Source organism: Elephas maximus, chromosome 20, assembly GCF_024166365.1.
Source record: "Elephas maximus indicus isolate mEleMax1 chromosome 20, mEleMax1 primary haplotype, whole genome shotgun sequence".
Classification (NCBI taxonomy): Eukaryota; Metazoa; Chordata; class Mammalia; order Proboscidea; family Elephantidae; genus Elephas; species Elephas maximus.
In genome coordinates this window covers 107,002-129,365 of record NC_064838.1, presented here as the reverse complement: position 1 = coordinate 129,365, position 22,364 = coordinate 107,002, and the positions used below count along the sequence as shown (strand labels likewise).

Sequence of the window (22,364 nt, the reverse complement as noted above, 5' to 3'; positions counted from 1 at the left end):
CGATATGATTCTTTTTATTTCAGTTGAGTCTGTTGTGATATTGCCTATCACATTTCTTATTTGGGTTATTTGCTTCCTCTCCTGCTTTTCTTTTGTCAGTTTGGCCAATGGTTTATCGATTTTCTTAATTTTTCCAAAGCAACAGCTCTTGGTCTTGTTAACCCTTTGAATTGTTTTTCTGTTCTCTATTTCATTTAATTCTGTTCTAATTTTTATGATTTGTTTTCTTCTGGTGCCTGAGGGTTTCTTTTGTTGCTATCCTTTCATCTGTTCAAGTTGTAGGGATAATTCTTTGATTTTGGCCCTTTCTTCTTGTTGTATGTGTGCATTTATTGCTATAAATTGACCTCTGAGCCCTGCTTTAGCTGTGTCCCTAAGGTTCTGATAGGAAGTGTTTTCACTTTCACTGGATTCTATGAGTTTCTTTACTCCATCCTTAATTTCTTCTATAACCCAGTCCATTTCAAGGAAGGTGTTGTTCAGTTTCCAAGTGTCTGATTTCTTTTCCCTGCTTTTTCTATTATGGATTTATGGTCAGAGAACATACTTTGTAATATTTTGAATTCTGTTAAGGCTTGCTTTGTGACCTAATACGTGGTCTATTCTAGAGAATGACCCGTGCAGATTGGAAAAGAAAGTTTACTTGGCTGCTGTTGGGTGCAGTGTTCTGTATACGTCTACAAGGTCAAGTTGGTTGCTTGTGGCAGCTAGGTCTCCTGTGTCTTTATTGAGCTTCTTTCTGGATTTCTGTCCTTCACCAAAAGTGGTGTTTTGAAGTCTCCTATTTTTATTAGTATTGTGGAGCGGTGTATCTCACTTTTCAATGCTGTTAGTTTGTTTTATGTATCTTGAAGCCCTGTCGTTGTGTGCGTACATATTTAATAAGGTTATATCCTCCTGGTGTATTGGCCTATAATCATTAATCCTTCTTTATCCTTTGTGGTGGATTTTAAAGTCTATTTGTTCAGAAATTAATATTGGCACTCCTGCTCTTTTTAGATCGTTGTTTGCTTGATGTATTTTTTTCCACCCTTTGAGTTTGTTTGTGTCTTCAAGTCTAAGGTATTTCTCTTGTAGGGAGCATATAGATGGATCGTGTTCTTTTATATATTCTGCCACTTTCTGTCTCTCTTTATTGGTGCATTTAGTCCGTTTACATTCAGCATAATCACAGACAGGTATGAGTTTAGTGCCGTCAATTTGACGTATTTTTTTTTGTGTCGTTGACAGTTTCTTTTTCCACTTAATTTTTTGTGGTGAGTAGTTTTTCTTTATAGATTGTCTTTTCCTATTATTCGTTTTCACCGAGTCTTTATGTTTTTCTTGTATTTTATTTTGATGTTTAGGATACTTAGTCTCCTTTGTCGTTACCTTAACATTTACCCCTATTTTTCTAAGTTTAAATAAAACTTTTATTTCTTTATGTTGCCTTTAGTTACTCTCCACATGAAAGATTTATGATTATATTTTTTAGTCCCTCTTTATTGATTTAATGTTGTCATCTTTTACATTATGACATCACTGTCTCCCTGTTTTAAGCATTTTCACATCTTGATTTATTTTTGTGATTTCCCTATCTGGGTTGATATCTGGTTGCAGTGTCTTGTGTTCCAGTTTTGGACTGATATCTGATGTTATTAATTTCCTAACCAGAGAACTCCCCTTAGCATTTCTTGTAGTTTTGGTTTGGTTTTTGCAAATCTCCTAAGCTTCTGTTTATCTGGAAATATCCTAATTTCACCTTCATATTTGAGAGACAGTTTTGCTGGATATACGATTCTTGGCTGCCAATTTTTTTCCTTCAATGCTTTATATATGTCAGTCCATTGCTTTCTTACCTGCATGGTTTCTGCCGAGTAGTCCAAGCTTATTCTTATTGACTCTCCTTTGTAGGTGACTTTTCATTTATCCCTAGCTGCTCTTAAAATTCTCTCTTTATCTTTGGTTTTGGCACGTTTGATTATAATATGTCCTGGTGACTTTCTTTGGGATCTAACTTTTGTGAATTTCCATGATCATCCTGGATAGGTATCTTCACATCTTTCAAGATATCAGGGAAGTTTTCTGCCAACAATCTTCAACACGTCTCTCTGTATTTTCTGTTCTCCCTTCCTGTTCTGGTACTCCAATCACTTGTAGGTTATTTCTCTTGATAGAGGTTCTTAGGGTTTCTTCATTTTTTAAAAGAATTCTTTTATGTGATTTTTCTTCAAATATATTGGTGCCAAGTGGTTATAGTCAATCTCACTAGCTGTGATTTCCATTTCCTCAATTCTGTTCCTCTGACTTTCTGAGTTTTCTAATTCTGAAATTTTATTGTTAATCTTCTGAGTTTCTGATTGTTTTCTCTCTATGGATTCTTGCAGCCTGTTAAAATTTTCATTACTCTCTTGAATAACCCTCTTAATTTCCTACACTGCTTTATCTGTGTATTCCATGGCTTGTTCTGTGTTTTGCCTGATCTTTTGAACAATTCTGTAAATCAGTCTTCTGTATTCTGCCTCTGGTAATTTCAGGAAGACCTCTTCATCTGGAAGATTCCTTGATTCTTTCGAGAGCTTGTTGAAGCGATCATGGTCTGTTTATGTGATTTGATATTGACTGCTGTCTCCAAGCCATGTACACATTACCTTATTAATTTATTTTGTTTGCTTACTGTATTCTAGCTTCTTTCTTTGTTTTGTTTTGATATGCCCAAACAGGCTGCTTGAGAGATCTAGCTTGATTTTTTGTGCCTTTGAAGCTCTAAAGTTCTGTCACCAGCTGGCTAGAGCTATTACCAGGTATATGAGCCTGAGAGTCAATTCACTTTTCTTGTATGGATTCGGCTTAGGTGTCCAGGTAGTCGGTCACCAAGTGTGTGGTGCAGGCTCTGTCCTACAGTCTTACAGGGGCAGAGGTGGTTTGTGTAGGCACAGGTAACTGGTTGCAGCAGGGCGTCACGATCTGAGCAAAGCAGGGGGCTGACAACCGTTCCCCAAGTATCTGTGAGGAAAGCACATCCCTGTTCCCTAGGGAGCACAGGTGGGTGGGTTTTGCAACCGGAACATGGGCACTCAATTCTGTTGGTTTTGAGGACTGGGAGGCACCACTTATCCTTGGACCCCTGTTGCTGGTGGCTAGGTGGTGTGGGTGTAGCCACCAGTCCTTATGGCCCTGATGAGGGTACATGAGGACCCTGTTTAATAGGCAGAGCGGTGTCAAATGTCAAAAACCCACGTCTTCACCGCACAGCTAAAACAGTTAAAGTCTGATCTCAGGCACATACCTCGCCGCAGTCTGCGAACAAGGGCATATGCTCCTGAAATGGGCCCACACAGGTGCATGTAGGGGTGAAAGCATTCAAAGTCCATGGATCATTTTTGTCTGGACTAGAGCATCTTCTGCCCTGAGTTCCCAGCTTAGGGGACCCAGCAGATTATTTTTTCCCCCAACTGTTAATTTATTCCTTCTCCAAGTCCGGGAGAATGGCTCAGAGCACATGGCAGGACCTATCTCAGGCCCAGTGAAATCGATCACCACTGAAGCTGGCCTGGAGGCTGAGGGCATGGTAAATTAGATGCAAGTACTTGGCTTTTGCTGACAGTGCTGTTCTCTGATTCCGGAGGCATGAGTAGACAGTGCAACTCGCTGTCTCTTTCTGAGGAACTCATGTCCTGACCGCTGCTAGCCTAGCTGAGGTCACACCAGGGAATCGTTGACTGAGGGGCTCCAGTTCCCACCGAGCCAGGTCTGGCAACTCCTCGCTGCTTCTGAACCATCTCTCCCTCCCCTGCCGCTCAGTCTGATTTTCTAACTTTGCTTTTGATGTTCACAGCTCCTTACTTGTTATATACATAATTGCTTCACTTGTTTTTTCGGGTCTTTGTTTTAAGAGGGATCATCAGAAGCATTTGACTACTCCACCATCTTGGCCCTGCGTTTAGATTGGTATTTTCTTAATGCTCTGTTTCCTAGCACAGAATTTTAGTAGTCCACCCCAAATCTTTTACCACAGGCTGTTAATTTTATTGCTGATTTTGCAGAATACACGTTTTTTTTCCAAAACATATTTTTTGTGTTATAGCAGAAACAGCTACATTTTGTGGGTTTGGATTTTTACATTTGGGTTATACAAGGGGACTCAGCTGTATTCTTTTCTTTAGTACCCACTTCAGAACAAATAATACCTTACTTAAATATCAATAATATAAATATATACTATTTCTTTTAATTAAAACTGTTTACTGGGACTCTTTCAAGTAGTGCAAAAAACCCACAGAACAACACTCCAAGTCTACCTAGCTAGATTGCCAAATATAATCCTATGATACATTTGTAACAAGTCTGAAAAATAATTTCATAGCTGATTCTATCCTAGGAAATCCTGATTATCACAATGCCCAAATACAAAGATCATTTCAGTTGGGGAACAGGCAAAGTCAGTAGCTTAGGGCCTTATTCTCGGGGAAAAGAGGGAATAGATACCCCTACGTGATGAAATTGTCTATATTGGAAATCTAAATTCTAACAAGCTCCTCATTAAAGTAAATTTTATAAATACTAAAATAGATTCAGTCCTTAAGGGAAAATAATCCCTAAATGATAAACAAAGTTAAAACAGTAAAAATGATTTTTTTTTTATTGTTAACTATTAAGCCTAAAATGCTGTTTTCACAATAGAAAGTGAGCATTACAAAGGATTACACAAAGAAAAAAGGCTAAACCTTACAATAAACAATGTTGAAACTTAAGTTGGATATTTTAAACATGGTATAATCTCATTTGTAATTAAAGATTAATTCAAGGACGTGTAAACACTAGAGCAGAGTGACCAACATCCCAGCTCCAGTGCAGTCAAGCACCAACTTGAGTAGCAGATTCATGAAAAAGACTCTGAGTGAGCATGCTGAGAGACAAAGACTCCTCTATAGTCTACCACGAAGCTATTTAAGACTATGAGAATAAGACCATAGAGAATTAACTATAAATTTAACTATGAAACTAATAAATCTAATTTTCAAAACTTAATGTTGGATTTACTAAAGGATTCTATCAAATTATTTGCAATTTCTTTTAGCAAACGTCTGGGCTTAAAGAAATTTAAGTATTAATTTTTCAAGTTTCTACAGCTCTCAGGAAGCCCTGGTGGCATAGTAGTTAAGTGCTAATGGCTGCTAACCAAAAGGTTGGCAGTTCAAACCCACCAGGTGCTCCCTGGAAACTCTATGGGGCAGTTCTACTCTGTCCTATAGGGTCGCTATGAGTCGGAATTGACTTGACAGCAGTGGGTGTATAGCTCTCAGAAACAGCCAAATGTAGGGTAGGGATGTATAATATAATTTACTCTTCTTTGTCACAATCTGTTCTCACAAGGGTAAAGGAGACATGGGAATGCCCTCCAAGATGGAGATGCTCTCCTATGTCACATCTTCCCACACATCTCCCTACCATCCACCTGACGTGGGCTGCAGGAACCTGGCCCTCAGGACCCATTCACATGATGCTCCAGATAACCAGTCAACAGTCTGGCTCAGTGCTGACCTCCTCTCAGCTCCACCAGACCACTTGGAAGAAGACTGACTTTCCATTTATCCCTTGAACAAATTTTAATCTCTGTAGCGAACTTAAACACTCTTATTAGTCCTTCTTACCTGCTTAACACAGCTGAAGGAAACAAGCTTTTCTCCCAGTTCTACTAAATAAAGATCTCCATTTAAATAAGGTATGACTATAAATACTACCCTTCTTAACAGATACTTAAAGTATCTTAAAGAAAGCTTGTGGGAACTTAAATTGCTACTGTGAGCATGCTACTTTGGTCTGCCAATATCCCTTTCCTTGAGGTAACAGTAACTCTCCATATGATCCTCGTAAGGCATTAAATAACAACTCCTGATTTACCCACCACCCCACAACAGCAGCCCATGACCAGGACAGAAGCAGTGAGAACTCTCCTGTGAGATGTGTTCTGAATCCCAGAAGAGAGATGGTCTCTCCTTTTTGAATAAAGAAATAGGCTCAAGACTTCCACTGGGCATCTTGCCTAGTACATGGGAAAAGTGTGTCTGACAATAAACAAACCACAGAGAGAAGCAGAACTCCAAGGATATAATTAGAAACTCTGAATTTAGCAATGTCTGATGCCAGAAACATCTTTGAACTTCCTGATTGCATCAGGCGATAAATTCCTTTCTTGGCATAAGCTAGTCTGCCTTACCTACCTTTCACTTAAAAGCTAGCGTCCTGAGCAGCAAAGGAAGTAAGGGAGGGAGGCCAAAACGAGGGAGAAAGAGGGACAGGGAGGGAGGGAGGTAGGGAGGAAGACTGAAAAGAAGGCAGGAGGAGGGATAGAGTGAGAGAGGCAGAGAGGAAACAAGGGAGGCATGGTTTTGAATACTAATTGCTATAAAACAGTCCTTTAATAAATGAAGTATACCTGTATGCATGATTCTAAGGCTTCGTTGTAAAAGTTGTATCTGAAACTTACAGTCACCAAGGCCAACCATCACAACATCTTTACACACAGTCAGATAGGTCTGCAAAAGAAACAGATGTACTCAGGTGATATATCAAAAATGGCCATTAAAAAGAGAGAGAGAAAGAAAGAAATCCAGCCTTGGAAAGCTTCTAGTATCGGATGGACTAGTTGTCTTATAAAGCAGATATTTATAAAGATGTTTTATAAAGGAATTTCCACGGAAGTATATTAATTCCCATTTTTATTTCCACAAGAAATCTAGAAACATATATTATGCAATTTCATAAACATCATGAACACCTATCACATGCAAGGTATAAAATTACATTAAAATTGTGCAGTTTATGCTTTGCAAAAAGACAAATTCAGATATTTAAATGTCACTGTTCTGTATGTAAGAAGAGCAAAATTAATGTCTAAAATTACAAATTCAAGATAGAAAATAAAATCCTAAAGCACTTAACAAACTTGCTCAAGAGAAAAGTTTCTGTGTCTTAAGACTTCTAACCTGGATGATTTGCTGATAAATGACCCTATGGAGCTTCAGATGTTCTTCTTCTTGATCTTGGATAAAAGATAAAACTTTGTTTTCTAACCAAAATCCAGTGTCTTCCAAAATGGACAGATAAACTTTTTCTTCTGAGCAAAACTGTCCAATGACCACAAAAAAGAGAGAAATTAACAGTGAAAACAATAGCAATGTTATTGTTAATCTAATACAGACACAGAAAATAAAATTCACCTTGTGCTGAAGGTGAATACTTAATCGACAATGGAGACTAAAAGCTTGCAGGGCTGTTGCTTGATTGAAGTTACAAGGTTTTTCACCTGATGACTGCAAAATTGATTCTAGATCTGTCTGTAAGATAATAACATACAAGGACCATATTCTGATTAATAAATCATCACAACATTCTATCATAGTGAATACAATCTGAAGCATCTGCAATTGCAATTCAATACCAAAAAGTAGAGCAACTGAGGTGAATTTAGTAACGGGGTCAAAGCTTTTTGAAAAATTTAAAATACTTTCCCTACCTCACCTACCATATGTGTCCTCCTTCCTAAGGGCAAATAAAAATACTCTTAAGAGTTATTATTTAAGGATGCATCAACGATAACACTGCGTATCAAATATGGGAGCCATCAAGATCAAGTATTTTAAAGCTTCTGCTCCAGGATAGTTTCTGGATAAGGTTCTGAGCAGGGGTGTTATGGCCTGAAAACTCAGAGCCTTGTCCAGGACTTGCCAAAAAGAAAAAAAAGGAAGGCAGCCTCAACCAAGGAGTGAAATGACTAGACTACTCTTCTGCACCAGAGTAAAGTTCACCTTATTTCGGCAACTCTGAGACCCTTTTGCTTGCTGCCCTCTTCCTAACCACAAACCCTACAATAGGAATAATATGGTAGTATTTGGAAATGTGTGGGAGTGGTTTTTTTTTTTTTTTTTTGGTAATCACAACGGAGGAGGGCGTGCATTCAGCACTTAATGAGCGGTAATACCCATAGTAGGAACCCTGGCAGCGCAGCAGTTAAGCACTTGGCTGCTAACCAAAAGGTTGGTGGTTAAAACCCATCAGCCACTCGGTGGGAGAAAGATGTGGCGGTCTGTTTCCATGAAGATTAGTCTTGGAAACCCTACAGTGTGACTGATTACTTTTGTACGTGCCCTTTCTAGCTACGGTCTTGTAACTTCCACCCAGGTAATTGGTTGGGACTGTGTAATAGGGTAATCGTGGCCCACCAAAAGGATTAGTCAGTTTTGCCTTAAAAGAGAATCAATTCCAGAGCAGAGAGGAGGATCCTACCACCACAAAGGAAAGGGGAGACCAGCAGGACAGACCCGACAGCAGGAGATGACGTGGGCTTCCCAGCCCATGGAGAGAGAGAGCTGAGTGCTTTTGGGTACAGGCTGAGGGCCAGGGTGAGGTGTGCCTGAGAGCTCCGCTGGGAAGAAGCTATCCTAATGGAAGAACTTTATCCTGAGTGTTCCTGAGACTAAATTTTAACTGTTACTCCCCTAATAAACCCCATAATTTTGAGTATTGTCTGTGAGTTCTGCGTGGTCATTGCAATGAATTATCGAACCCAGCAGAGAAACAGTGCTGTGGGAGGGATGGTTGGTGTCAGAATTAGTAAAGGCGGCAGAGAGAGGAGGCTTGTCTGGCCTCCACCTCATGGAAGTCAGCCTTATACCGTTGATCTTAGTTCTCCTTCCCCTTTGTGAGATTGGAGGAGGTCAGATACTGCCCCCGCGCTGTTTTACAGGGCACTTCTACTCTGTCCTGTAAACCAAAAAACCAAACAAACCTGGTGCCGCCGAGTTGATTCCGACTCATAGCAACCCTACAGGAGAGAGTAGAACTACTCCACAGGGTTTCCAAGGAGCAGCTGGTGGATTCAAACTGCTGAACTTTTTGGTCAGCAGCTGAAAGCTTGGCAATGGGAATATCAATTGTGCTCCTGGTGAGAAATAATTGGCCATCAGAGAAGCCTGCCTGTGTACATGCCTACCCATTTTACTTAGAACCTGCAGTCAGCCCTACCTTTAAGAAAGCAGTACACGGGAGAAACACTTACACAACCATGGCAGGTACCCAGCTTCGTCACCTCTACCAATCAACACAGTCCACTGGCAATATCCTAACTCTAGTGAGCCCACATCTCTGCCTGTTCACTGCCTGTACATGAGCCAGTGAACGGGCCCGAGAAAATGCACAGCCATGATAATTAGGCTCACTTTAAATTCAAGACCCCAATCGACAAAAAGGGCCCTTTCCTGGAAATCTTATACTACCCTAGTCAATTTCCTCTCTTAGATGACTATCTTACACCTTCTCTTTCCTCAAACCTCCAACCCCTTTACCTCCACACTTCAAGGCAGGGCTCTGATGCATAACTAGCTTTGCCTTGGGCACAATGAAACCCTTAATAACAGCAGTGATCAGAGGTTGTTTCAGCATGGGTAGCTCCTGGAGGTGATGAGGGAAGAAAGGCAGAACAGGAGAGAAGGAAAAGGGTGAATTCTACCTGGTAGCTGAGAACACTGAGTTTGTGAATTCACATGAAACACTCTCCAGAGACTCCTAGAAAGAATTGCCAAAGACTTTGAGGGGAAGTTAGTATTTCTACATTAATGGGTAGGAGCAGAGCAAGAGAACTGCTGTTTAACAAGTAGTTTTACTGCCGACTGGTATGTTCTGAGAAACATGGATTATACACCTAAGTCCCATGTCCCTAATCAGATCGGACAAAAAACAGACTTGTGAACACTTTATTAGAAAGACCAGAGTGAGGAGTTTTAACATCAGTCCCAATCTTGCCACTACCAGTTAAGTCACCTGTGTCTGAGTGTTCTTGCCTACAAATTGGAGGAGGCAGACTAGAACACTTTCAATTCCCTTCTGGTTCTAAAAATTTGATAGTAGTATAAATATGTAAAATTTAAATCTCACTTCATCCTTCCCACTATAACAGGGAATTACTCAATTTTCACGGCATCCATGTGTGGTCTACAAAGTTACCTTTGACGTGTCAAGCACTTTCAAAAGATGGTTCAGTTTCTTTCGGGGAACAGACAGCAAGCATTCTCTATTCTTTGAATGGGTCAGCAAATACTCTATGTAAACCAAGGCTAATTCAGGTTTTACTGGGCGTGTATCATGAATTCGCACTTTTCGTTTAGAGGCTGAATTACTCTGAAAGAAAGGGGGATAAACTGATAATTAAAACATGTTCCTAGAAAAATTCAGAACAGAATTTCAAATTCTCATAGAATCCAGATTTTCTGAAGCCATGGAGGTTGGATGAACCCCTGAAACAAGTGCCCTGAGATAATCTTTAAATTTTAAACCAAAAATATCCCCTTGAAGTCTTCTTAAAACCAAAAAAACAGTTTAATTTAACTAGTAAAGAATGTCTGCCCTGAGCATTGTGCTCTTTTAAGATCTATCTAGATGGGAGGAACCTGAAAGATGATAGGAACCTGAGAGGCAGTGAGTTTATGTTAACGGTAATGGGAGAGGAACAATTAGAAAAGGAGGGTGAGAACGGTTGCTCAACCTGAAGAATGTAATCATTGTCACTGAATTGTACATGTAGAAATTGTTGAATTTCTGCTGTTAAACAGAAAATTGTTGAATTGGTATTCTCAACAACAAAATAATTATAAATAAATATCCCCTGAAGTCTTCTTCAAACCAAAAAATTATTTAGTATAGAATGCCTTGAGGACTGTTCTTTTTTAAAGAACTATCTATATGGGATCAAACTGACAACAGCAACTTGAAAGGTTAGACAGGAAGCTTAGGGGACAGTGAGTTTATGTTAATGGGGAAGAACAATTCAAGGAGGGTGAGAATGGTCACACAACTTAAAGAATGTAATCAATGTCACAAATTGCACATGCAGAAATTGTTGGATTGGTATATGTTTTGCTGTGTACATTTTCAGCAATAGAAAAATTATCTTGGGTTAGACAAAAAAAATGTTCCTGGAAAAACAAATAATTTCTAACATACAGTTATACTCATTCACCAAAATTTTAAAGAAACATTACACAAATATACCTTGCTTTGGGGCTGTTCCTCTGGTAGCCAATCATAAACGAGCTCCAGGATATGTCCCACTTGTCCCCAGGAGCAAAGGCAATCTAACAAAGTGCAATAGTTCTTATCTACAGCTCCTTCTTCCTGATTTCGTAATGTGGAAATAACACCACAGCTAAAAAATTCAAATATGTAAAATCAGTTGTAATATTTCAAAAACAATTTCCCATTTGTCTAAAAGATGAGGAAAATCAAGATGTTAAAGCCTGAAGGTACATATGCCCTTGTTATATTAACATTTCAACATTTTCCAGTGCACGAAAACGTGTTATTTTTCCATAACTAGCGTGTGAGTACATTCCAACACAAATTATTGAATTTGAAAGTAGCTTTGGAAATAGTAAAAGTAAAAAACCATAAATTCCCTTCCTCTTTTTTTTTTCTTTTCATGTCATCTTTGTCAGACTTTAGAGCAATAATTCCTAAATTTTTTGGAATTCCTAAATATTGAATTTGAAAGTAGCTTTGGAAATAGTAAAAGTAAAAAAACATAAATTCCCTTCCTCTTTTTTTTTTTTTCTTTTCATGTCATCTTTGTCAGACTTTAGAGCAATAATTCCTAAATTTTTTGGAATGGTTTTTGTTACTGCCAAAACAGTAATTTTTTTCCTTAGTTAATAAAAATAAGTAATTCTTACTGAGATAATAACCAATCCTATAAAGCAATGCTGTCCGATAAAAACATAATGCAAAACACAGAAGTGAGCCACATTTGTAAGTTAAAATTTTCTAACAGCCATATCTACAAACATAAAAAAGCAGGTGAAACTAATTTTAGTAATATGTCTGATTTAACTCAACTGAAAAAGTTGAGGCCTGATCTGATCTAACTCAACTTTTTTTTTTATCTAAAAAAGTTGAGCCCTGATGGCGCAGTGGTTAAAGCAACTGACCACTAACTAAAAAGTCGGTGGTTTGAAACCACCAGCAGCTCAGCAGGAGAAAGACGTGGCCGTCTGCTTCCACAGAGATTCACAGCCTTGGACATTCTATGGGGTCACTATGAGTCGGAATTGTTGTCTGGGGGCATACAGCTCAGTGGTGTAGCTCAGTTTGGCATGTATGAGGTCCTGGGTTCTATCCCTGGCACCTCCACGGATGCTTCCCTGTGGAGCCCTGATGACTCAGTGGTTAACACCTCAACTACCAACCAAAAGGCCAGCAGTTCAAATCCACCAGCTGCTCCTTGGAAACCCTATGGGGCAATTCTACTCTGTCCTAGAGGGTTGCTATGAGTTGGAGTCAACTCAACAGCAATGGGTTTGGTTTTTTTAGTTATCTAAAATATTGCCATTTTAACATGTAATCGATATAAAAAAACTACTGAGACGCCTTATTATTCTTTTTATACCAAGTCTTTGAATCCACGTGTAGCTCCATTTTAAATAACATCTCAACTCAGACCAACCATGTTTCAAGTGCTCAATAGGCACATGTGGTTAGCAGCTGCTGTACTGGACAGTACAGCTGTAGAGTATCCTAACACTTATTAAATAAAGCTTAATAAAAACAACTCCCCCAGATTTTACAGTGGAATAATTGTTTAAGCCCTACATAGTGTCTTCTTTTATTACTGAGGAACTACAGAGCCTGCTGAAAACTTGCAACCTGAGGTTCTCCCTATTAAAGGGAGAAGGAAAAGCAGAAGCAGCAGCTTACAAATTATATAAGCAGCTATTAACATAAAGCTAACACGTGACATGTTAGAGACAGTCTGCTGAATTTCAAAGTAACTACTAAGCAGAACAGTGACTGAATTCCTCCTTTACCATTTTACTGAAAAAATACAGATAATACCTGAAGGGAGGGACAGCAGAGGCTGGCACAAAGGACATGAGCATAAATAAAGGAGTCTTGCAGCGATCATCCTGAAAGCGTGAAAGGAAAACAAACGGTGTATTTAAATAATATGAACGTCTGAAAGCCTCTCCATATAGCTTCCTAATAACCCATTCTCAAAGCTGTTTAGTAAAACTAATAGTAACTCTTTTAACATTCGAAGAAAAATTTAAACCTATTTGTAAATCATATTTCTGAGTAGAGAAAATTACTTGGTAAGTATTCGCAAAGTTTGACATAACGTTTTATTACTTGCGTAATGTATTATTTTATGCAAATATTTATTAAGCACCTACTGTACAGGCGCCAGTCTAAATCTTAGAGATCTATTAGTAATCAAAATAGACAAAATCCCTTGCTATCATGGAACTGACATCTATTTTGAAAACAATCCTGGTGAAAGAAAAAAATTTAACCCCATACGCTTTATGATCTGAACATAAATTTAAAGAGAATAAAACTATTCAGAGAGAATTTTATAAAACTAATTAGAGTATCTTTAGGAAGATAGTATGATTTAATGCAAAATAACACAGGCTCTGGAGCTACCCAGCCAAACCTGAACCCAAATCAGATTCTACAACCTAAGTAGCTGGTACAACACACAGAGAAAGCTGGTTAAACTCACTGAGCCTTAGTTTCCTTTTCTGCAAATTAGGCATAGGGGAGAACTAAATAAAACACATAAAACTCTATTGCAGGACCTAGTATATGGTAACTGCTTAATAAAGTTCAGCTTTATTATTATAATCACAAGAAGAAAGTAATCAGTAGTCTAGATTCGATCAAGGAAAAAGCAGTAACAACTTTCCTGAAAATATAAATGAAATAGAAACAAAAGGAAAATTAAGATTTAATCTGTAATTATTTTGCATCAGTTAGAGTAGATTCATCCTTATCCCCTGCCAATAAAGAAAATATTTTCCCAATGCTAAAAGTAAACTGATAATTAGTGCTGATTCCACTTCATACGTGCCTTATTTATTACTTACCACGCGACGCCCACAACATTCCCTGAGCCATGGAGGACAGGGTGACTCTCTTGCCAGAATCATTCAGAATTTACGGCCTTTCCCAAGTTCCTGATGCTCCAGGCTGCCCTGCTCATCTACTACCTCATTCAATGCCCTGTGGGCTACTTTATCTTTCGAGATTTTTGACACGATGTTGGTTTCTCAAACCAATGTAACTAAGTTGTTAAATGTACTAATAAATTCAGCAGATTATATTAGTACCCTCGTGGATAAGACATGTTTTCACCTCAGAGGCAGGATGAAGCTGAGAGACTTGACAGTCACAGAAACAAGGCTCACAAAAGCTAAGTGGTCCAACATCACGTGAGGTGTTAGCACAAGAGCCAAGAGTAAAGTTTAGGATGACAGGGTTGCTTTCTTTAGTTGGGAATAAATTTGTATTTTTAGCTATTAGCACAGAGAGATATTTGTCTACAGTATGCTTTCAAATGCATAACTAAAACTTCCCACAAAACGTAGTGCTACTTTTTCTTCAGGGTCACAAAATCCTTTCTCAAATCCCAGAAAATCAAATCAGACTCTAAAACAGTGTCTCAACCCATTAGAGATGGAAACATTGAATGCTTACATTAGACGTTTCTCTGAGCACTGGGGGTCTGAAACAGAAAGGTACAAGGTCTCTGCCCTCAAGAAGGATAAGAGACTATACTACAAGATGAGTCCTAGTTCAACCTTCCCATTTTACAGATGGGAAAACAGATCCAGACAGGTAAATATGTTCACAAACTTTTGCTAAATTCTAAACAAATGAAATTCTAATACACCTTGCTTACAGCTACCAAGTGTAGTTCAGTGCTTACCGTAAACACTTTCAGATACTGTGGAAGCGCAGCGGCAAACTTGTCAATGGTGTACGCTTTGGCTTCTTTATTATTTTCCATACTCCTGGTAATACTTTTCCAGAGAATTACAATGATTTCTAATAAACCTGCCATGGATGCAACATCATTTACTGACAGTGTTTGGTCCAGAACCTGAGATACAAATAACTTTATTGTGAAAGAATCAAAGTATAACAACTATTAAAAGATAACAGCACCATCTTTAATAGAACATTTCAAAATTATAGACCTAAAACCATAACGTAAAGGATATCAAGTCTATTTTACGTCATAACGTTACTTTAATCTCTATTCAAGAAGCTCGACTGTAAGTAAATCTGTTATTTTTAAAAGTCCAACCAAGAAATAAATTCTAAAATAACCCTACATCCTTTAAACTGAATTTAAAGTCCTCTAAAAATCAAAATGTTTAAACTATTGTCTTCATACAGTTTATTACGCCAAAGAACATAACATGCTAGTAAAAAGCGGCATTTTCTTTTACTGTATCTTTCAATTTGTTAAAGTAAGATGTTACTTTCCACCACAAACCTCAATGTGAATAGACTAGGGAGAAAATGATTATAAAACCTAATTTTCTTAAATGTGATTATTATTACAGATACAAAAGCTCAACCTATCAGATCACACACATCACACCACTCTGTGGCCGACCATCTTTATTCCATTGGGCCTGGCAGAACACAGCTCTAGAGGCTCTGATATTAATGGCTGATTGTGATCAACATACGACCCAGTCACAGGCTACACTACGCTGTTTTAAAATAAATATACCTATATATATTTTCCTGAACATCGCTTACCTGACTGTTCAGACTAAATAGATCATATTAAACCACAAATTCCTTCTAGTAAACTCCTCTTATACACAGAGCTGGAGGTCCTAAACTACCACCAGGAATCCACCGCTCCTTACGCTTACATGTGTATTATGGTTGTACATCAGTGACCAGAAACACCCATCATAAATCAGCAAGCACACACACTGATTCTATATGCTAACAAGCCTACTGAGGAGAACTGTCATGTGACTATAACAAAGTCTAATAATTTGCTAAAAAACCAATATAGACAATTTCTGGAAGGAGACTACCTTGAGATACAAAGGATGATTCATTTCAGGCTTGGCATTTTTGTGCTATCTACTCAAGCATAATGGAAAAAGATACCAGGAGGAAAATGAATTTGATTAATAAGGGTACACAGAAAAAATAAAAGCAGCTTCTATATAAAGTTAGATACTTCAACAGGTGATAATGTTTTGAATGAATTATGGCCAAATTTACAAAGCAATAAAACCGCTAAACACTTAGAGATTACTCGAAAAACTATACAAATAACAGGTTGATAAAATTTTTCATCCTGTACTTAATCTTACTTTTATTGTCCTGGTGTTTAGTACAGCAGCCTTATCATTAATGTTTCATCAGAAATATACCACTTCTTCCTCATAATTTGAAAAGTCTGCTGAATTCCTAAGTAATATTTCATGACATATAAGGCCAACATTTTATTTTCGCAGAGAATATCTTTGGTTTTTAGTAGACGGCAACGAGAAAAAGTAAAAGCCACTTTTAAAAGTTTTGCTTTTAGCTATATATAGACATTCTTAGAATAACTATTTGTAAAATTATATTTTTTCTAGCATAGGTTACAACAAAGCTACATAACTCTAAATCCATTTTTTCTAATTGTACAGAAATTAACCTAAAATGTTATAAAATGCAAGCTTTCACAATAACTTCTAGGTTATTAATAAAGGGGGTGGGGTGGAAGATTCCTTCAATATTTAAAAAATGTAATAGTCTCTTAACTACTGTATTACAAAACACGTTCTGGTCTTTTGCTAAAACATTTCCATCATCAGTATGGGTTTGCAAGGAGAGCCCAGAAGAGACTGATTTCTCCTTAATACAATACATTCAATTTATTGTTCATCACCTCAGCCTGCTTCATATAGTGAAGTTCTGCATAGTAGCCCTGCTTAAAAGGACTGAAAATCACTATCCTACCATCTCCACCTAAGGTTTCCTAAGATATATCAGCAGCTATGGGATCACTTCCTGGAAAAGTTCTGCCTACCCAATTCATATTTTGAGGCAAAAGTCCTGAAGAGGAAGAACTCAGATTCCACCAAAACTAAGCACAGAACCAATTCGAATGCTCTCACACTAGATTTTCCTAAAACTTGGATGAAAAAACAACCTGAAGCCTATAAGCCGATAGAAACTTCCAGTCAGAGTTAAGCCATCTTAAGGTAAATTCCACAAACTCATTCCTTTTATGCTCTTTCCTCTGTTTATTCCACTTGTTTCCCTTGCTTTTTCGGTAAAATTCCTTTTGAACAATTTCAATCTATCTTAGCTGTCTAAAAGAACAAAATGAAAAGGGAAACATTTAAACAGAGCAAATTCCTTCTAGGACTAGGTATGGTGGTGACAGTGACAATCCCATCAAAGTGCAGGCAATCGGGTAGAGGTGCGCATCAGAGTGAGAAGTTTGCTGGAGTTACTGTGATTACAACTCCTGTGCTTCTTTACATGCGGACAGGCAGACATGGGACTAATAAAAAATAAATCCACAAAGAATAAGCAAAGTCACAACTTCCTCATGGAGAAAATGTTTTGTAAGGCCACTCCTTAAGAGGCCAAAGCCTGTGCCACAGTTACAGGAATAGAGTAAGTTTAGTTAGGATCAGATTAAGAAAGCCCTCAAGTGTAAGAGGAAACCCTGGTGGCGGAGTGGTTAAGTGCTACAGCTGCTAACCAAGGGGTCAGCAGTTCGAATCCGGCAAGTGCTCCTTGGAACTCTATGAGGCAGTTCTACTCTGTTCTATAGGGTCGCTATGAGTTGGAATCGACTCGACGGCACTAGGTTTTTTTCAAGTGTAAGAAAATTTGGATTTTACTTTTTAAAAATTTTTATTGTGCTTTAAGTGATAGGTTACAAATCAAGTCAGTTTCTCATACAAAAACTTACATACACCTTGCTATATACTCCTAGCTGCTCTCCCCCTAATGAGACAGCATACTCCTTCCCTCCACTCTATTTTCGGGTCCATTCAGCCAGCTTCTGACCCCCTCTGCCCTCTCATCTCTTCTACTGAAAGAAGCTGCCCACATAGTCTCATGTGTCCACTTGATCCAAGAAGCTTACTCTTCACCAGGTATCATTTTCTACCCCATTGCCCAGTCCAATCCCTGTCTGAAGAGTTGGCTTTGGGAATGGTTCCTGTCTCGGGCTAACAGAAGGTCTGGGGACCATAACCTCTGGTGTCCTTTCTGGTCTCAGTCAGACCATTAAGTCTGGTCTTTTTACGAGAATTTGAGGTCTGCATCCCACTGCTCTCCTGCTCCCTCAGGGGTTCTCTGTTGTGTTCCCTGTCAGGGCAGTCATCGGTTGTAGCCAGGTGCCATCTAGTTCTACTGGTCTCAAGCTAATGTACTCTCTGCTTTATGTGGCTCTTTCTGCTTCTTGAGCTCATAATTACCTTTTGTCTTTGGTGTTCTTCATTCTCCTTTGCTCCAGGTGGGTTGAGACCAATTGATGCACCTAAGATTGCCACTTGCTAGTGTTTCAGACCCCAGATGCCACTCCCCAAAGTGGAATGTAGAATGTTTTCTTAATAATTTTATTATGCCAATTGACTGACATGTCCCCTGAAACCATGGTCCCCAAACACCCGCCCCTGCTACGCTGGCCTTCGAAGCGTTCAGTTTATTCAGGAAACTTCTATGCTTTTGGTTTAGTCCAGTTGTGCTGACCTCTCCTGTATTGCGTGGTCTTTCCCTTCAACTAAAATAGTTCTTATTATCTACTATCTAATTAATTAGCAAAAACCCCTCTCCCTCCCTTCTTCCCCACTCTTGTAACCATCAAAGGATATTTTCTTCTCTGTTTCGAATTCTTATAATAGTGGTCTTATACAATATTTGTTCTTTAGCAACTAATTTCACTCAGCATAATGCCTTGCAGATTCCTCCACATTATGAAATGTTTCACGGATTCATCATTGTTCTTTATTGATGCGTAGTATTCCATTGTGGGCATATACCATAATTTATTTACCCATTCGTCCGTTGATGGGCACATTGGTTGCTTCCACCTTTTTGCTATTGCAAACAATGCTGTAATCAACATGGGTGTGCATACATCTGTTCGTGTAAAGGCTCTTATTTCTCTAGGATATATTCCAAGGAGTGGAATACATTCCCACCAGCAGTGTATAAGTGTTCTAGTCTCGCCACAACCTCTCCAACATTTATTATTTTGTGTTTTTTGGATTAATGCCAGCCATGTTGGAGTGAGATGGAATACCACTGTTGTTTTGATTTGCATTTCCCTAATGGCTAACGACTGTGTGCATTTCCTCATGTATCTGTTAGCTACCTGAATGTCTTCTTTAGTGAAGTGCCTGTTCATATCCATTGCCTGTTTTTCAATTGGGTTGTCTTTTTGTAGTTGAGTTTTTGCAGTATCATGTAGATTTTAGAGATCAGACGCTGATCGGAAATGTCATAGCTAAAAACTTTTTCCCAGTCCGTAGGTAATCGTTTTCTCTTTTGGTGAAGTCTTTGGATGAGCATAGGTGTTTGATTTTTAGGCACTCCCAATTATTTAGTTTCTCTTCTGCATTGTTGGTAATATTTTGTATACTGTTTATGGCATGTATTAGGGCTCCTAGCATTGTCTCTATTTTTTCTTCCATAATATTTATTGTTTTAGATTTTATATTCAGGACGTTGATCCATTTTGAGTTAGTTTTTGTGCATGGTGTGAGGTATGGGTCTTGTTTCATTTTTTTGCAGATGGCTATCCAGTTATGCCAGCACCATTTGTTAAAGAGACTGTCTTTTCCCCACTTAACTGACTTTAGGCCTTTGTCAAATATCAGCTGCTCATATGTGGATGGATTTATGTCTGGATTCTCAATTCTGTTCCATTGGTCTATGTATCTGTTGACCAGTACCAGGCTGTTTTGACTACTGTGGCGGTGTAACAGGCTCTAAAATCAGGTAGAGTGAGGCCTCCCACTTTGTTCTTCTTTTTCAGTAATGCTTTACTTATCCGAGGCTTCTTTCCCTTCCATATGAAGTTGGTGATTTGTTTTTCCATCTCATTAAAAAATGTAGTTGGAATTTACATTGGAATTGTGTTGAACCTACAGAAGGTTTTTGGTAAAATAGATATTTTTACAATGTTAAGTCTTCCTATCCATGAGCAAGCTACGTTTTTCCACTGATGTAGGTCTTTTTTGGTTTCTTAAAGTAGTGGCTTGTAGTTTTCTTTGCATAGGTCTTTTACATCTCTGGTAAGATTTATTCCTAAGTATTTTATCTTCTTGGGGGCTACTGTAAATGGCATTGATTTGATGATTTCCTCTTCAATGTTCTTTTTGCTGGTGTAGAGGAATCCAACTGATTTTTGTATGTTTATCTTCTATCCTGATGCTCTGCTGAACTCTTCTATTAGTTTTAGTAGTTTTCTTGAGGATTCCTTAGGGTTTTCTGTGTATAAGATCATGACATCTGCAAACAGAGATACTTTTACTTCTTCCTTACCAATCTGGATGCCCTTTATTTCTTTATCTAGCCTAACTGCTCTGGCTAGGACCTACAGCACGATGTTGAATAAAAGTGGTGATAAAGGGCATCCTTGTCTGGTTCTCATTCTCAAGGGGAATGACTTCAGGCTCTCTCCATTTAGGATGATGTTGGCTGTTGGCTTTGTATAAATGCCCTCTACTATGCTGAGGAATTTTCCTTCTATTCCTATATTGCTGAGAGTTTTTATCAAGAATGGGTGTTGAACTTTGTAAAATGCCTTTTCTGCATCAATTCATAAGATCATGTGGTTCTTGTCTTTTGTTTTGTTTATATGCTGGATTACATTAATTGTTTTTCTAATGTTGAACCATCCTTCCATATCTGGTATGGATCCCACTTGGTCATGGTGAATTATTTTTTGGATATGTTTTTGTTGAATTCTATTAGCTAGAATTTCGTTGAGGATTTTTGCATCTACCTTCATGAGGGATAGAGGTCTGTAACTTTCTTTTCTTGTGGTGTCTTTACCTGGTTTTGGTATCAGGGATATGCTGGCTTCATAGAATGAGTTTGGCAGTATTCCATCCTTTCCTATGCTCTGGAATACTTTGAGAAGTAGTGGTGTTAACTCTTCTTCGAACGTTTGGTAGAACTCTGCAGTAAAGCTGCCAGGCCAGGGTTTTTTTTTTTGTGGGGAGTTTCTAAAATTACCTTTTCAATCTCTTCCTTTGTTTTGGGTCTATTTAGTTGTTCTATCTCTGTTTGTGTTAGTTTAGGTAGGTAGCGTGTGTCGAGGAATTCATCAATTTCTTCTAGGTTTTCAAATTTCTTAAGAGTACAATTTTTCATAGTAATCTGATATGATTCTTTTAATTTCATTTGGGTCTGTTGTAATATCACCCATCTCATTTCTCATTTGGGTTGTTTGCTTCCTCTCCTGTTTTTCTTTTGTTAGTTTGGCCAGTGGTTTATCAATTTTGTTGATCTTTTCAAAGAACAAGCTTTTGATCTTTTTAATTCTTTCAATTGTTTTTCCATTTTCCATTTCATTTAGTTCTGATCTAATTTTTTTTTTATTAACTTTTATTAAGCTTCGAGTTAACGTTTACAAATCCAATAAGTCTGTCACATATAAATTTACATACATCTCACTCCCTACTCCCACTTGCTCTCCCCTTCTTGAGTCAGCCCTTTCAGTCTCTCCTTTCGTGACAATTTTGCCGGCTTCCCTCTCTCTCTATCCTCCCATCCCCCCTCCAGACAAGAGTTGCCAACACAATCTCAAGTGTCCACCTGATATAATTAGCTCACTCTTCATCAGCGTCTCTCTCCCACCCTCTGACCAGTCCCTTTCATGTCTGATGAGTTGTCTTCGGGGATGGTTCCTGTCCTGTGACAACAAAAGGTCTAGGGACCATGGCCGCCGGGATTCCTCTAGTCTCAGTCAGACCATTAAGTTTGGTCTTTTTATGAGAATTTGGGGTCTGTATCCCACTGATCTTCTGCTCCCTCAGGGGTCGTCTGCTGTGCTCCCTGTCAGGGCAGTCATCGATTGTGGCCGGACACCAACTAGTTCTTCTGGTCTCAGGATGATGTAGGTCTCTGGTTCATGTGGCCCTTTCTGTCTCTTGGGCTCTTAGTTGCCGTGTGGCCTTGGTGTTCTTCATTTCCCTTTAATCCAGGTGGGATGAGACCAATTCCTGCATCTTAGATGGCCGCTGGTTAGCATTTAAGACCCCAGACGCAACATTTCAAAGTGGGATGCAGAATGATTTCATAATAGAATTATTTTGCCAATTGACTTAGAAGTCCCCGGAAATCATGTTCTCCAGATCCCCGCCCTTGCTCCGCTGACCTTTGAAGCATTCATTTTATACCCCGGAAACTTCTTTGCTTTTGGTCCAGTCCAATTGAGCTGACCTTCCATGTATTGAGTGTTGTCTTTCCCTTCACCTAAAGCATTTCTTATCTACTGATTAATCAATAAAAAACCCTCTCCCACCCTCCCTCCTTCCCCCCCCTCGTAACCACAAAAG

The 22,364-nt window shown here is 38.6% G+C and overlaps 1 protein-coding gene across 2 annotated transcripts in view; it reads right to left on the bottom strand.

The window, feature by feature from the left end:
• Positions 1 to 22,364, bottom strand: part of NCAPG2 (non-SMC condensin II complex subunit G2) — a 120,882-nt gene that overhangs the window by 38,497 nt on the left and 60,021 nt on the right. For both annotated transcript variants that reach the window (XM_049861878.1, XM_049861879.1), the window contains exons 16-22: positions 14,741 to 14,914; positions 12,865 to 12,935; positions 11,029 to 11,182; positions 9,985 to 10,158; positions 7,203 to 7,319; positions 6,969 to 7,109; positions 6,419 to 6,518 (exon numbers count right to left, since the gene is read on the bottom strand). In XM_049861878.1, coding sequence (XP_049717835.1) covers positions 6,419 to 6,518; positions 6,969 to 7,109; positions 7,203 to 7,319; positions 9,985 to 10,158; positions 11,029 to 11,182; positions 12,865 to 12,935; positions 14,741 to 14,914 — 931 coding nt within the window. The remainder of the gene's footprint in view (positions 1 to 6,418; positions 6,519 to 6,968; positions 7,110 to 7,202; positions 7,320 to 9,984; positions 10,159 to 11,028; positions 11,183 to 12,864; positions 12,936 to 14,740; positions 14,915 to 22,364) is intronic.